The 16,513-nt window shown below is 39.0% G+C and overlaps 1 protein-coding gene across 1 annotated transcript in view; it reads left to right on the plus strand.

Moving 5' to 3' along the window:
- Positions 1-16,513, plus strand: part of LOC101482762 (receptor-type tyrosine-protein phosphatase N2) — a 232,001-nt gene that overhangs the window by 17,419 nt on the left and 198,069 nt on the right. Inside the window, exon 2 of the mRNA XM_014410209.3 lies at positions 2,535-2,585. Coding sequence (XP_014265695.2) covers positions 2,535-2,585 — 51 coding nt within the window. The remainder of the gene's footprint in view (positions 1-2,534; positions 2,586-16,513) is intronic.

Below are 16,513 nucleotides of genomic sequence, written 5' to 3' on the forward strand. Positions count from 1 at the left end.
TTTCTTACGTGTCTTGGCTTTTAACAAGGTTTCCTCTGCTGGAAACTGCTGTGATTTATTCATCTTTTTTTCCGCAGAGATGTAAACAAATACAGCTGTGGGCGATTCTCCTTTTAATTACAAAAAAACAGAAACATAAAAAATATCCGGAAAACAAGACTCAAGCTTATGGCAAATGGCTTTGCTCTGTTATGTCTCCATCAGACACAAACTGCATCATGGGTAAAAAGAAGTGAGCTGGAACTCCGAAAGGGTCCTTGATTTATTTTCACTTCAAAACAGCAAATAAGTTGTTGTGCATTTCTTCTCTAAGTAAACTTTTCGCATGTAAACAGATTTTTGTTAACAAAAGTTATATTTCAGACATTTACAGTCTTGTTATGACGCAGCATTTGGCACAGAAAAATTAGGCTTCTGGTATTTATGCTGCTTTTAGATGTTCCCCACACATTTATGCAGCACATTGCAGTGATACATGCCATTTTCCACTTGACAGATACAGTACAGTAATACAGTAAGTTTAGCTTCCCACGTCGTGCAAGTTCATGTAATATTTTAGAAGTTTGCTTCTGTTTGAAAATGAGTCAACTGGAAATAATAAAAGTCAACACGAGGGGATTTTTGAACCTTTGTTTTTCTGGTTTGACCTACTGAAATGTGTTATGTAGTGTGTTTATAGCACTTAATATCATGTTAGCTTAATTATGAGCTAGCTAGTTTAGAGAACATTTGTCAGTAGAAAAATCTCTATAGATTTTATCTCATAAATATGCTTGACAAATTTAAGGTTTTTTAGACTGATGTTGATATTTGGTGATTTAGAAATCAGATTCACAAAGCATATATTATATGCAGTTATTTATTAGTTTTTAATAAGATGATATGACAGGTCTGTTTAAGAACAATCTTGTTATAATGGTATAATAAGTGGTGGATTACTGGTTTGTGCTCTACTTGACTCTGCTCACATCAGCTGCTTGTTTGTAAAATTTGAAACACGTCTTGCCAACAGGGAGATTGCACAGCGCCCTCCGGTGGACAAATTGTGCAACATCTACACTAACTTTTCAAGGGTGTTTTCCTTTTGTAATGTTCCTTTATAATGTATAATGTTCATTTTGGATAAAAAGTTATTACTTTTTATAGCAAAACTGAGTTGTAAATGAACACAGATATACAGTCACACACTTCTTGTCAAATCTGTAATTACGTTTTTTAGGCTATTCTTAATATAAAATGAACGCTTCTTGTATATGCATTGGGAATAATTTGGGGAATTGTGGTTTGTTGAACCATAATCGTGAAAAGGTGACCAAATGTCCCGCGATCTGTGTGTGACACTGTGGATGGAGCAAAGCTGCACCTGCAAAAAAATAGAGCAACATTGCAGGTGCAAGTTTAAAACCAAAAGTCATCATCTGGAGAAACGTGGGCAGTACGGTCTGTAGTCTAACTTCTGATTTCTGAGCTGCGGTTTTGTGCAGTGCTATGTAGTAGGAGTAGTGCTAATATTTATTATAGCTGTGGGGGGTAGAGGATAGTGGTAGATTTACAGTTACAGTGTGGTTAACCTCACTGACTTTTGTTGTTTGCAACAATCAGACACTCTCAGGTTTTCTCGGTAGAAGGCTTTTATTGTCAAGCCGTTTCAGGAAGCAGACTTAATGCACATGGCTTACACCTGCTTCTACTAAACAGATCCACTCAATCCTCTGCAACACTTTGTTTTTCCTCTGTGATGCTTTAGGTTAAGGTTTCTTTTAACAACATACACACAGATAGTTTTCATATTTTTATCACCAGAATCTGAGTCAGATGTTTGCAGACAGAGAAGACTGATTAAAAACCTTAAAGCAATATCTCGCTCCATTCTTATTGAGCTCCGTGGAGAGCACCGAGCCAACTGCTGCCCAACTAATCAACACTGCTAATGTATAATACTGTAAATCCTGTTTGTGTTTGCAGAACATTATGTTACACAGCTATTTCAAGATTGCAGGACAGAGACGGGCAGGCACAGAGACATCAAGTGTAACAGTATCCTGTATGCTGCCAGATCTCCTGCAAGTGGATAGAATAAAATATAGCTGCCTCTTCTCCTTTCCCAGCGGAGCAGTGAAGGAGCTGGTTCGATGCATCATCCTGTTCCCCCCTCGCCCCGGAGTTAACTCTGGATAACTGCAGGCTTTTGCTGCCCACGGCTGACAAATGTAGCAATATATAAAACTCCCCAAGGGATGACGTCTTAATAAGTCACTTATTCTCACTTTGCGGTCTTAAAATAGAACAGTAATTGAGAGGTGCACATATCTCAGTTACTCCAGTAAAGCCAGAATTAAAGAGCTGTTTCAAACAGTTGTCTTTTGGAATTTGCATGCAAGTAGATTTGCATGAAAAGTTTCGAGAAAGAAATTTGTGGAAAAATAGTATTCGACGGAGAATACCCAAAAGAGGTAATATTGCAAACATCTGTGTAAACTAGTTCCATGTGAACCTGCTAAGTAGTTGTTGTTTGTATCTTTCTCTGCTAACAGGTTGCCTTTTCGAGAACGAGCTGTGTTCACCGTATGAGATCTGCGTCAACGGTAAGCAAGCTTTATCTAAGTACAACTAAACACATATCGATTGCAGTATACATGAAAAGGCACTACAGATGGTTTCTGATGCTTGGGAGGAGAGAAAATATGTCCAGAGGTTTCATCTTATCCAGCTAACTTCAGGGTTAAGCCTGGATTTTCAGTTCTACAAAAGTGGTGGAGATCGCCTTGGTAACTTATGCTGCGAACCAGAGTGATTTTTCATATCTCCAGATTAGAAATCAGCAGATAAGAAATCCTTGGTTACTGACAAATCAATATTCTGTTAAATGTCTGTGTCAAATCTAATGTCTTTGTTTTTCCTGTTGAACATCAGTATTGAATATAGATTTTTAAATGCAACTTTGTTCCATGATTGTTTGTAATAATAACAATACAATTAAGTAATACTTAATTAATATACAGTTTAATAGTACAGCTTCATCTTCCTTTGAAAAATCAGCCACTCTGTTGCCACTGTACATATCAAGACTTGTGATTGGTCAGATGCTGCCAACACTACTCTTTTCATGCGAACGTAGAGGAGAAACCTTGAGTTAGCTGAGTTAGCTTAGCAAGATAGTAATCAGCATCATGTAAAGCTTGGCCTTACAGCCAGTGTTAGGGTAAGTAAATCTAGATAACAGAGAGATGCCCTGGGTATACTGAACTTGTTAAACACCAAAATTTCTAAAAATTAGTATTTCTGATGCATCTTTTATGATCACTACTCAGAGCTCTATGGCAAATTTTGCTATTCCTATCAACTAAATTACACCTATATTCTTTGAATGGCATTTTTTAAATTGGTGAGTGATTATGAAAAAACCCATTGTGTTTTTGATGTCTTTTTGTTCTGCAAAATGCTCTGAAACATTTGAACTTTCAACCCTTGAAAATTTATTAGCCTTTAGCTAGCTGGTTAGAAATGTTGATCTGTGAGTCACCGTGATATTAAATGAGATTTAAGCTGGTGAAAAACAAAATATCAGATTAATATGAGAGAAATGAGAACAAGTGTTCTGTTGCACCACTTATCACTCAATTATGCGTTATGATTTTAGATATAAAGTATGTCTGATATTACATGATTGAGTTAGATACATATTCAACTCCCTGGGAGGGAATTAGCAATAGACACCAAGCAATTTTCTTTATTCCAGGTGATAAACATGTTTATTTCTGCTTTGAAGTTGTGTATTTTAAGATGAGTACTTGTGACGATTAACTCACTTCTGGGGTCAGCATCAAGAGGCCGTTGATGGAAATGCAGTTTTCTGTATTTACGTGTGTAATTTATCTTTTTAAACCTGGAGTTTGTGCTCAGATTAAGAAAACACCTGGACTTTGTAGTAGTCAGAAGGCCCCTGAACAACACTGTTGTCCATAACAACTTTTCAAATGTTGGCTTACTATTCACATTATGCAAACACGGTGTCAATGTGTGCATTATTAGAAAATTCATGCTGCCCTCTTTAGAATCAAGTGTTGTGTTTTATAATTACACACAGTCACAGCTGCCTTACTCTTTCCCTTGCTGCCTCTCTGGCTACGAGAGGAAAGACACCCCTGCTGAGAATCAACCTAAAATTTAAAAAAAGAAGCCCAAAACCTGAAAGCCGGTCACAGAAAATGTCTTTTTGAATCCTGGAAACGTTTTTATCTCATACTTAACTGGATCTGGTGGGAAGATAACCACGTTACCCTGCAGAGTTCATTCTAGATCTCTATGGCCAGCCTTTTGTTTTCTGTAACCAGCGATCATCAGGATGCATCGGTTTACTGGGAAGCTATCAGCTGTGCAGAACAGGCTTCCCTTATCAACAGCTCTGCAGGATTTAAGGCACAGACAGAGCCAGCAGAGATAACAGAATGGAATAATATATGTTATGATGTCATTAAGCATGTGAATGGTCTGTTAGGAGGTACAGGTGCGTGCCCAGCTGACCGGCAGGGTGTGTGTGTGTGTGTGTGTGAGATTTATTCGCTTGGTCATTTCCTGTCCTTTTAAAAATGCGCTCCGTAATCTTATTCTGACAAAACAGGAGGGAGTGAAAGACAAAGCGTGTGTCTCCTGTGGTGAGAAAATCATTATGTCCACGGTGGATTTTATATTTAGCTGAGCTCAGGCGGGCTCTCCGTCTGTGTTGTTGTGACTGCCTCCAGTAACATCCGTCATGTGTCATCTGCAACATGTAAATTGGGTCTCAAAGAAGTGATGGAGGGAAATGGCAGCTTTACAAGTAAAAACATGTTGATGGCTGTATACAATAAATAAACTGCATCATGTTTCTTTTTCTATTTTAAGGTTAATTCAATCTAAAGCAGGAAACCTTGTTTTTTTTGACCCGATGACTTGCTTTGTCAAAATGATGTAACGTTGGTGGCTTATGTGCCCAATTTGTTTTTGCCTTTTTATTAGATAAATATGTATGTTTTCATGCCTGATAAGGAGATATTGGCTGGAGCCTGTGCCAGCTAAAACTGTGCAGCATGATTTAAGCGGCAGATGAACGCACATCAGAACAGGCTTGCAGCTAAATTCTCAATCGCCACTCTTGTAGTTTTCAGTCCTTGGTAGGCAACTTTCTCTGACTCAGACAAAGAAATGTCCTTTTTTTGGTTACGTGGCAAAATTACGATACTAACAGCTAATTTACTATTGTACTGAAAGACGTTTGTGTCCTCAATTGTAGAATATAAAGTACAAATTTTGCCTTTATTTTGAGCTTAGCTTTACATTTGTTTTACTTCATGAGTGGGTCTTGTATGGCGTGGGAATGGGCCCTGACCCTTTAGTGCTTGTCCCATTCTTTGGTAGCCCCTAAGCATATTTATGTATGTAATCGGTTTAGTTATCTGTTTGTCAGCAGTATAACGTTGGTCGTTTTTAAGATATCATGTTTAATTTTTATGGGATGGTAGATACAGATGGTAGAGCTCAAGCTCAGTGCAGAGGGTGAGGCAGTGGTGGGTGTGGGGTCTTGTGCGTGAAGATAGAATATGATAAAGGTTATTTTTCTTGTTTTGTTGATATCTAAAATTTAAAAGTAAAAAATGATGAAACTGAAAACAGCTCGATTTAATTTTGGTGAAAATCGGGTCAAAGTCAAAGTCCAGTTCACGTCCTTCAGGGAAGTTGCATTCTCCTGTTTTTCTGTTAACCAGCTTTAGAATCACAAACTGAAGACCATAGACAAGATTTTTTTAAATTGTATAATTACTGTTTGTATTTTGATCGTGAGAATTTGCGTAATTATGATGAAGGAACTGACCTCCCAGCCCACTGTTCCTTCAGTGGGCTGGGAGGAATTTCCCCACGGGGATCAATAAAGTATACATTATTATTGCTATTATGATAAGCCAGCAGAGCACTGTTCCTCTGAGGTCTCATGGTGTCTGAGGGAGCTGTGATGGACTGTAAAGTGTTTTCAAATGTGATGCTCACATGGCGAAGCATGACTCTACATGAGAAGGGTTGACTATGGTTCAGGAGGTAGAGCAGGATATTTAACAATTGGATGGTTTGGTGATTCAATTCCTGGCTGCTCCAGTCTGCAAGTGTCCTTTGGCAAGATACTGTGTTCATCATTAGAGTGTTAATGTGTGATAGAAAGCACTAAGATGTAGAAAAAAAGCGCTTTTGTGTGAAAATTGGGTGGATGAAACATCCATTTACCATTTATAAGTTGGCAGTGTTGGCTGTTGAGCTAATATTCACGAGTCAAACAACAACAGCATCTGCTGCAGACCTGCAGAGTCTTGGAACTGTTTGGGACTCTTGCAAAGCTGCGAAAAAATCTTTCCGTATCCGACACAAAACACTTGCCAGAGCACTCAAAAGCGCCTTTGTTATCGTTCTTGTAACAGTAGGTGTCTCCAGGACAACATTTTGCAAAAAAAGCATTCTCAGCAGGTCAACCCAATAATGGTCTCACTGTTTCAAATGGTAAAAAGAAGCAAAGTTGTACCTTTTTTCATCACGGCTCTGTAACTATGGTCAAACAGCAGCTAAACAGGGGGAGAAGGATCTCAGCTCTTCTGCACATTTCACTGGTGCACACAGTTTTGTGAAGTGTGTGGTTTTTTGCCTCACTGCCTTTGGGTAGTAAATACAATTTATTGCTTTGCCTCTTTCATAGATCTTTAGGAGCCTCTCGGCTCTCACTTAGATGGTTGTTTAGTGTTCACTGTGCTGCGTTTCTCCAGACGAAAAGGTGTCCAGCTTTTGAGTGGTCATTTCCCAACACTAACACGATGTGTTTCTCCTTATTTACGTGTTCACATCGCATCTATCAACTTGGGCATTAAAATGATTTACTGGCATCACTGTGGGGGTGCTGTTTGTCAGTTTGGCCACACTTTGAGTTTGAAAGAGACTGAAAAGCTCCTCGTAGCTGAGTCATGTGAAGCGAGGCTCTCATGGGGGAGAAGCTACGGTGACTGCACCTCCAGCCATTGTTCTCATGCACAGTGTGTCTGACCTGCCTCAATAGCTGCTGTCAAGCTGCTGCCGTAGACAATGCGAGCCTGTTGTGTTGGTGATTGGCAGCTCAGGCTCTATGAAGACACACCGCAACTCTGATTGCCTGAGCTGGCCATATACTCTTTGCAAGAAACAACAAAACACTGACTGAGCCTGATATTGTTTAGCTGAGGACATTGTCTCCCTCACTACATTTTTCTGCATCAAAAAGAAAGTGTATTAGCTGAAATGATATCTCAATACTCTCAGGAAGCAGGGTGTTCGTTTTATCTGACGACTGGGAACTATTTGAATGCTGGAAAAAGGTGACAGTTGCTCGTAGATGAACACTATAAAAAGATTATGTAAAATAAAAGGTAACCTAGAGTTCAGGCTTTTTTGTATTATTAACTATATTTCCATGTATGTTTGTACACTTTTCTTTTTAAAATTTATGACCGAAACAAGTTTTTTAACTCTCCTGACATTGGATCATAAAATCAGGAATAGATGTTTGCTAGATTAAATAAGTAATAATAATAATAAACACCTTCACTGTAACTTTCATACATTGCAAAGTCACCCAGTAAGGTGAATTGGACCCTTTGTAAACTAGAACTGGAGGAGTCCAGAGCACCCACGGTATCACTCAGTTTCCATGGATTGACGCAATACTCCACAGTTCAGTAAGAAGTGATGATGGAGTCCACCCACCTCTGTGGACTTTTTGCTATTTTCAAGCAAGTGACCTTGACATTAGCGGGTATAAAAGGAAAAAGGGCGGGCAAACTGAGCAGCACGACGCAGCTTGGTCGCCGACTTGACATTTTCATTGTGATTGTCATTTCAGCATTGCCGCATTTAGAGCCAGAACATTGAACGCCGGGGTCAGCTTTATTACGCTGCAGAAAGTCCCTGTCACAACAACAGACTGACACAGTAGTGAGTTATCAGACAGTGTTATCTAAGTAAGAGGGTCTAATTTACTCCCGTTGGAGGTGTGATCAGGAATTAAGTGGTAATATTATGAAAACAGGCCATTTTATCACTTCACGTATCGTATACGGTAAACTGTCTAAATTCAGTCAGATGCAGCGATTTAATACATAACCATCTGTACAGACAGACATTTTTTGTAGTGTAGAAGCTTCTGCTGGTGTTCATTTTTAGCCCCAGCATGCATCTGAGTCTGGCCATAGAGATAAGAATGGCTGCTTGAACTTACAGTTTTCTAACAGTTTTTGAAGTAAGGATGCAACTGTGAGTACTTTAATAAAGTAATAATGTAAAGATTGTATTTTTTATTAATTTATATTTTTGATATTTAGTCCATTGACTATCCAAAAGCCAAATACTTAATTATTATTCATCAGAGCCTTACTGGATCTGAATTGGAAATGGTGATTCTGGTAACCCATTTCATCAGCTGTTAATCAATTAATTTTATTATTCATTCCTTAAAATGAAGCTGCCTACTCACAATCTCTACCTGAAGTTTTTCCAAGTTTTTCTTCAGTATTTGAAAAAGTAAAACCTCTTTGGCCCCAAAACATTTTCAGAAAACAGACCAAATGCACAACCAGCCTAATAAAATATTCAGGTTCAAGACTCAGTTTTGGCTCCGATGGATTTAGACTCCTGGAGGGTTCATATTTGTAAAACTTGCAGAGCTCCAGCAAAAGTATTTCAATATAAAAGTGGTAACGAGTACGACTGCAGTAAAACAACTAAACACAATCGAAGCAGAACATTTGCTTTCCATGTTAAAAGTGCTGTAAATAATAAAACTACAAACCCATTAAACTAGCTTCATTTTAATCCTATCCTATTTTAATCTTTTACAGTCTGTTTTTCTTTTTCATTTTTTGTAGCTCAATATCAATTTTAGATATTGAGGATATAAATGTATTATGTCCATCGACAACATCAAAGTGCTGAAATTATTAAACTGTTATTAAATCCAATATTGACTTTTCTTTTTGTTGAGGTCGTGTATCACTGAGCTTCTGAGAGCAACGTGTGACTCCTTAGATGTTTTGCTTTCTTCACTAGGAGGTTGCAAATTTAATGAGATGTTAATGAAAATGGCTCCACGCTGCTCAACGTGATTCATAAAGTGAAACATACCTGATTGAATACACAGGTGAAAATCAATTGCAGATAATCCTGTAAACTTCACATCGGTGATTTTGTCTCACATCAAACTGCTTGTCCTGTGTTATAAATTCAAATTTCACCTAGCACCGCAAAGTTAACGGGATTTGACACACAGGTATTCCTCAGGATACAGCTCCCATCGGGTTCATCGGTACAGACTGTGTTAGAACATCAGCGTAAGACAGACAGCAATCCAGGAGAAAAAAAAATTCTCACCAAACGTGTGGACGTCTGTGAGGAAAAAGGTGTTTTTTCCAAGCTTATAGTCCAGTTGGAACATGCCTTTCATCTCCCGCTCTGTGATGGAGTCTGTGCTGCCCTCCAGGTGTTGATTGGGTCCCTTGGCTTTACTGTCAGAGCTGTAATAGAGCTCACATTGAAGAAGCTTGCTCAGCACAGAAATACTGATTTCCAGCAGAGAGTATGGCCTCCAGGCGCTCTTTAATTGACATTGGTTAACTAAGCTATAAGAAAGCTTATTCTCAACTGCTTACTGCAGGCTGAGTGCTGTTGTGGCTTTGCTAATAAGAGTGTAAAAACGGTAATAGCCTGTGATTTTTAGTTTAGGTCAAAAGACCAGGGGGGTCTTCACAAAAGCTGATTATACAAGTACAAGAGTGCAAATATGATGTGTTTTTCTAGACTGTTTTACTTTAACCATATAGTGTTCTTTTTGTGAACATCTAAACAAAAGTTAGGACACTTTAACAAATTACCTGAGGAAAATTTACGTGACTTCACCCCTAAAAAGCAAGGTGAACCTTCAGGGGCGTGCACTCCTGGACCTCTGCTTTCATAGGTCCCTGAAAGTCCTGCTTTCGCTACTCGCAGGTGCACATCAGCAATTTCACTATGGATCTTAAACTTGTACATAGGACAAACATCAAGTTTTGTGTCACAATGTCCAACAGAATAATAATGAGAGCTGGCTACAGTCCTGTGACCAAATGGCACAGTGTCCAAGTCCAAAGGCAGTGCGTCATGCCAGGGGCATGTCATTTTATTATCACCAGTCACTGGATTTTGCCTTCCAGTGTCAGCCTGTCCGTATGCAGTTCGGACAGTTCGGCAGTGCCTGAGGGAGAACGTTCTCCGCAAGCAACATGAAATGTGCCTTCATGTGCTCTCACACAGCAAATTGAAAAGGCAGGAGATTTTTGGCAAGAACAGCTCAATCTTCACTCACCACCTGCCCCACACACCAGATTCTCTTTATTTATTTTTATTTTATTTATTTTCCACTTTAACACCAAACAGCAACTCTTCATGTTTTACGAGGGCTCCATAAATATGCAAAAAAAGAACCTCAAGCTCATTAATAGAATAATAATCAGTTGTTTGTCCCAAAACGAATTATATATATATATATATATATATATATATATATATATATATATATATATATATATATATATATATATATATTAGGGGTGCAACGATACACACACGGTTCGGTTCGATACTTTGGTGTCACGGTTCGATATTTTTTCGATACAAAAAAAATGTTCATGCATTTTTAATTTGTCATTTATTAAAATTATAAATATATATTTTAACTCAAAAGTACAGTTTTTAAATTTAACCCTAACCCTAACCCTTGTGCGCGTTTTTTATTTTGACAGCGAATGCCCTGGTTATTTAGCTCGTCATATTGCAGCCACAGAAATTATTTTGTCCATGAAACCATAAAGCTGCACTTTCTTTTTGCCTTATAGTCTGATTTGTCATAACTTCTCCGTTTTGTGGTAAGCTTTTCTTTGGCTGTCACTTCTTCACCCTGACCTGTCTTATTTGGCTCAGCAGAACTGAAATGCTTTTACACACGCACTCACATAAGCTCAGCGATTCTCTGCGCGATCAACCTCTCACATGTTTAAGCTGCGGGAGATTTCACTTGTCATGTTTGCATAGTAAGCTAACGATTAATAAGACGATGTCAGAGGAATTGGTGCACAAATTATCATCACTCACAGATCAGTGCTGTCGCTCTCTATACACAGTTCGCACGATTGCAAAGTGAAAGCAAAAAAACAAGCGCAAATTCAAACGCGACTTCAATATGTCACATATTGACAGTGGCTCACCGATGCCAATGACATAATTACCCAGCTACATTTCTGAAAGAATGCAAAAGCATTGACATATATTTTTCCTACAATAGCCCGACGGGCAGGGAAGAGATAGATTTTGGTAGCCCGACTGAAAAAATCGCTAGCTCCGGGACGTCGGGCTAGCGATATTGCAAGCCCTGTATCTGATTGAGGAATCACTCATCTTTGGAAAAGAGAGTTTATTACAGAGAAATGTCTCTTTCCAAAATAAAAGCTATACTATCCGCTTCTTCTGGGCTATATTCTCAGCAGCATAAGGAGAATCATGTGCTAACGGCTGTTTAAATGACCCGGGTAAAGTTAGTAGCATGCTTGTTGTTTTTGTCTTTGCACTAGGATGATGTCGGCGTAAATGTGCAGTCATATTCGTTGTGTTCCCACTAGTGCTTTCAGGTTAATCTCGTTGAAATGACCTTAACGCCACAACATGGCAAATCTCCGTTAACGAGCTACCGCCGATCGCCCCGTGCATGGGGCTAGACGGCCAACACGTTAACGAGCTAACTGCGCTAACACACTAGTTCCCACCCATGTAATTGAGCATTGCATGGCACATCCAACATACTGTTTTACTTTAGTCCATGACTGGCTTACCTTCAGGGTCATACGTCACATGAAAACCAAAATAATTCCAAACGCCAGATCTAAATGAGGGTGGGGGAGGTCCATGTTCCAAGGAGAGCTTAACTTCTGTCTTGCTAGCTTGCCCTGTGCTCTTCCTTCTGAGGATGCTGTCTGTGTGGAGTGCTCAGTAGATCTGCGCTCGACAGTGCAGCCTAGGCGGAGTAGTCGAACGCAGATTCACTGAGCGCTCAACACAGACAGCATCGTCAGAAGGAAAGTTGATAAAATTAATTACAAATGTTGTATTGTTCGATACATATGCGTACCGAACCTAAAGCACTGTATCGAACGGTTCAATATCGATACGAATATCGTTGCACCCCTAATATATATATATATATATATATATATATATATATATATATATATATATATATATATATATATCCTTGTATCAGCCAAGATGGGCGATGTCAGCTCTTGACGGAACAACAACAACACACAGAAGGCCCTGTGACAAAGGAGGGTGCTCTGTTTCGCCCCCTCCACCCTGTTTCTCCTTGATTAGCTGCGAGGGAGCTAAAAAGCACTCGGTGGAGATTGCCATGGCAACAGGCGTGAGAGGAGCAGGGCTTTACTGGCCCATTACCCATCTGCGCCCTGTTGCATACTGTTTCTCGAACATCCATTTCAACAGTCGACATCCCGCCCAGTCTGGAATCTGACTCAAATCTGAATTTGCTTCTCACTGGTCATATTGTTGATTTTCAGCATATCTTCTTTCATTTTTAAAACATGTATAAATCAAAACCTTTACCGCTAATACATGACACTGCATGAAGTCGCTTCACTGGAAAAAAAAAATTCAAAGTCAGATCAAAGCAAAACCTCCCTGAAAAAGAAAAGTTCTTGGTGCTTTTGCTGTCAGGAAGTGCTTCATTAATGGGAGCTGTGGTCAGGATGCGGCGTTAACGCTCAACACTTCACTGGAGTTGGAAGCATATTTGTTTAATGATTTCACACAGCCCCCACCGTCACTGGCTTATTTGCTCTATGCCTGTCTGATTTGACTAATTGGCCAGTGTGGGTGGTGTTATTGATCAAACGTGTGTAGCTTGAGAATCTTTTGAGGGAAATTTCTGCAACTATACTCCCTTCATCTTATAATAGAGCTGCTTTGAAGCCACGTCCTTGTAAACAAACTAATGACAAAGTGATATTTGTTTGAAAATTGGAGACCATCTCATAGGTCAAACTAGACCAGGGTTGGTTGATCTGTGGATAATTTGGTCTCTAGGTTTGTTGTTATATATACCAGGGCGGTGCTCATCAAATTGCCATACCGCATGTTGGTGGCTGATGGATTATTTAGTGGCCAAATGAAGAGTTCCTGCAGTTGCTGTTTTCACCCCCATACAATGTTTAGTCGGCTTAAGTGAATGCTTACATTGGCTTAATCTGCTGCTGGATACTATCCCTGGTGGGAGATATACGTCTTCTTCACTTGACAAAGTCTTGGGTTTGACCACTTCGTTCACCCCATTAAAGTTTTTTCCATCTCTGCGATCGCTGTCCTCTGCCTGGTGGTCTTGGGCCTCTCGGCTAGCTTTTTGAATTCTTTCAAACCATCTTGGCCTCCTGATCTGACATCCGGTCTTCTTGTACAGGTACTCATTAGAGATCTTTTGTAGCCAGTAGATTTTACAAAGACAGCTGTTGTGGAAAGTGTCACTTTTGTACATGTCCTTCTGCACTACCCCCCCACACTCAGATGAATATAATAATACTGACATAATGTTGCTCATATAGAGTTTCATTATGGTTTTGATACTATAAATCAGTGTTCTTCTGAACACCTTTGGGTCTTATACGCATAAGTCAGGCCTGGTTCTGTCAGACATTTCTTCCTATTAAAAGGGAGTTTTTCCTTCCCTCTGTTGCCAACTGCTTTCCCATAAGGGGTCCATCTGATTGTTGAGGTTTTCTCTGTATTATGATCTTTACAGTACAATATAAAGTGCTTTGAGGCAACTGTTGATGTGATTTGGGGCCAAATAAGTAAAACTGAACTGAAATGAATAGAATTGGATAGATGGATGGATTAAAGTATGGATCAAACCAAGCAAAGTGAGGTGAAACCACGGGAGCTAAAGTCAGTTGATGACATGTATTTAGGAAAACCCTTTACTTTTCTTGAGCCAGTAAAAGCAGCCAGATCCTTGGCAAGTGATGCCAGATATCATTGATCTTGTGAAGTGCAGTCTGCGAAGGAAGGACTTGTGCAGGTCCCCAGAGGCAGCAGATCCATTAAGATGTCTTAATCCAGTTCATTAGGCAGGACTGAGGTTGCTGCTTTCCGCCAGTGTGTCCCAACGGTGCAGTCCAGAAATGCACAACAACACTGCATCTAATTTCAGTTGGAAGAAAGTTGTGACTGCAGCTTTTGTCAGTCACAATCAAGTATGAAAACACCGCGTACTACACATGTAGATTAGAGTTCATGCTGACAGCACATACACATTCAAAGACAATATCTTTTGTCAATCTTAGAGCAGGCATTGCTAAGCTCAAGCATTGTGTATTATATAACTTCCATCCATCAAAGGTTATTTTTAAGTAGCAGCTGCTGGTCAGCACTGCCAGTCGACCTCCTTCGTCTTGATACAGCCTCTGTTTCTGAGAATGGCCCGGTGAATCCTCTCAATGCTCTAGTCTCGACTATAAATCACAAGAAGACATGTCTGGCTCTGAATTATGGCCCTCTGGCAGTGAACTGGGATAAATTGCAGAGACTTGGATATGCATGAGCATAATTATGAGGGATAATTCAAGATGTTCCTTCTGGAAAATGAAGAGAAATGGCGTTTTGTAAGATCTAAGCTGAACAAGAGAGAAGGCCTGTGGCACGGTACTTTACTCAGGATCTTGTTTGTCTTTGTTGCACTTTGTCACAGTTAAAGTTTGAAACGCTTAAGGATACTAGCAGTATCACTTTAGCCTCAATTAGTTCTCACTGTTTCCATTTTACTTCCAGGCATCGGGATCGCTTTGGAAAGAAAAATGTTCCAAGATTGCCTCGTCAGTCCTCCTACAATGCTGAGGACTGAAGGAGACACGCATTGTATTCAGAAATATAGATTAAGTATTGTAAAGGGAAATTGCTATTGGCAGACACTGAGTCGACTTATTGGAATGTTTGTTTGGAGGAAAATATTGGATCAGTATATCCTTTGTGAATTGAATAAACTGTCTGTCAATTAACGTAACTCTGTAATAAACTGACAAATGGTCACCGGGATACAGAACAAGTGGTATTGGCGTTTGGATCTTGCATCCTGTAACAAATGTACTGGCACTGTGTTTAAAGACAGAAGATCAAGCATTTTCCAATCTGTTAAATGTAGTTAGAGTTTTCCGGAAGCATCTAGAATAACCATTATAAAAACTGCAGTCTAAAAATGTGAATTTATGACCTCAAAAAGTCATGCCTAGTTATTCATCTTTGCACGAATCTTACTTGGAGTTTGTGTTGTTGTTCAAAGGCACTTCAACATAGCTAGAAATCACAGATGATCCTTGACTTATCCAAAAAGCCTCATCTGTACCTTGGTAGTTCTGTCACACAGTGTTTAAATACCTGTTTTTTAATATTGGTCGTGATGCTGTCACACAACTTTAAAATATATAAAAAGAAGTAAACAACAATGACACGCTAGTTGCTAGTGTAATGTTGGTATGTCCCAAGTTACTCAAAACTGTTATAGTATCGCAAGATTTATCAGTATTTTCCACACAATTTATTCAGCAACAAAGTAGCTTCAAAGAGCCCGAAACATGTGTAATCTTAAGGACGTTTATTAGTTTGCAGCGATAATATCACCAGATATCTTTTATTTTCTTGCCTTCTCACTCTCTCACACTGCATCTCACTCTTCAGTCTGATTTTTAAAAAGAACAGGCGTCCAGTGAGACATTTGTGAGTAATTACAGCAGTGCAGCCCAAGCACTTGTCCTTAGCTGCCCGTTAAATGCCCGTTTCCAGTTTGACTGAGAAGAAGCAAGTATTTATAGACGATCCCTCACCCATCACACATGCAGACAGACGGTGACAACAAAAGGCGACATAAAAAACAAAAATAACTTATTGAGGTCTAACAAATATCTCAACCTCTGAAATCCCAAGAATTACAAACCAGAACTAGAATAATTTAATAAATAGTGAAGTTTCCATTTTACATCGTGTCACAGTGTTTAACCAGTTAACTCTCTCTTCTAACCTTCAGACAAAATCAGAACTGAACATGGTAACCAGAAACTTTTTGTTTAAATACAACAGATTCATGTGTGCAGAATATGCCATAAAATACTAAAATAATAATAGGGTATAATATAATAATAAAAAATACATTTTACCATATATATTTTACTTATTTAATACTATTTTAGAATTGAGCTATTTGCACATATTAGAGCTATTTCTTGTATTTTGTAATCTTTGTAATATATTGTATTATTTAATTAGTTCAGTCTATTACTGTAATTGTCTTGGAGCAACTCTAACCCACATAATTTCCTTATGGATTATTAAAATATTCTGATTCTGTTTCTGATTTCTTATTAATCTAGACTGTCACTGATAT

The sequence above is a fragment of the Maylandia zebra genome, linkage group LG18, assembly GCF_041146795.1.
Source record: "Maylandia zebra isolate NMK-2024a linkage group LG18, Mzebra_GT3a, whole genome shotgun sequence".
NCBI lineage: Eukaryota > Metazoa > Chordata > Actinopteri > Cichliformes > Cichlidae > Maylandia > Maylandia zebra.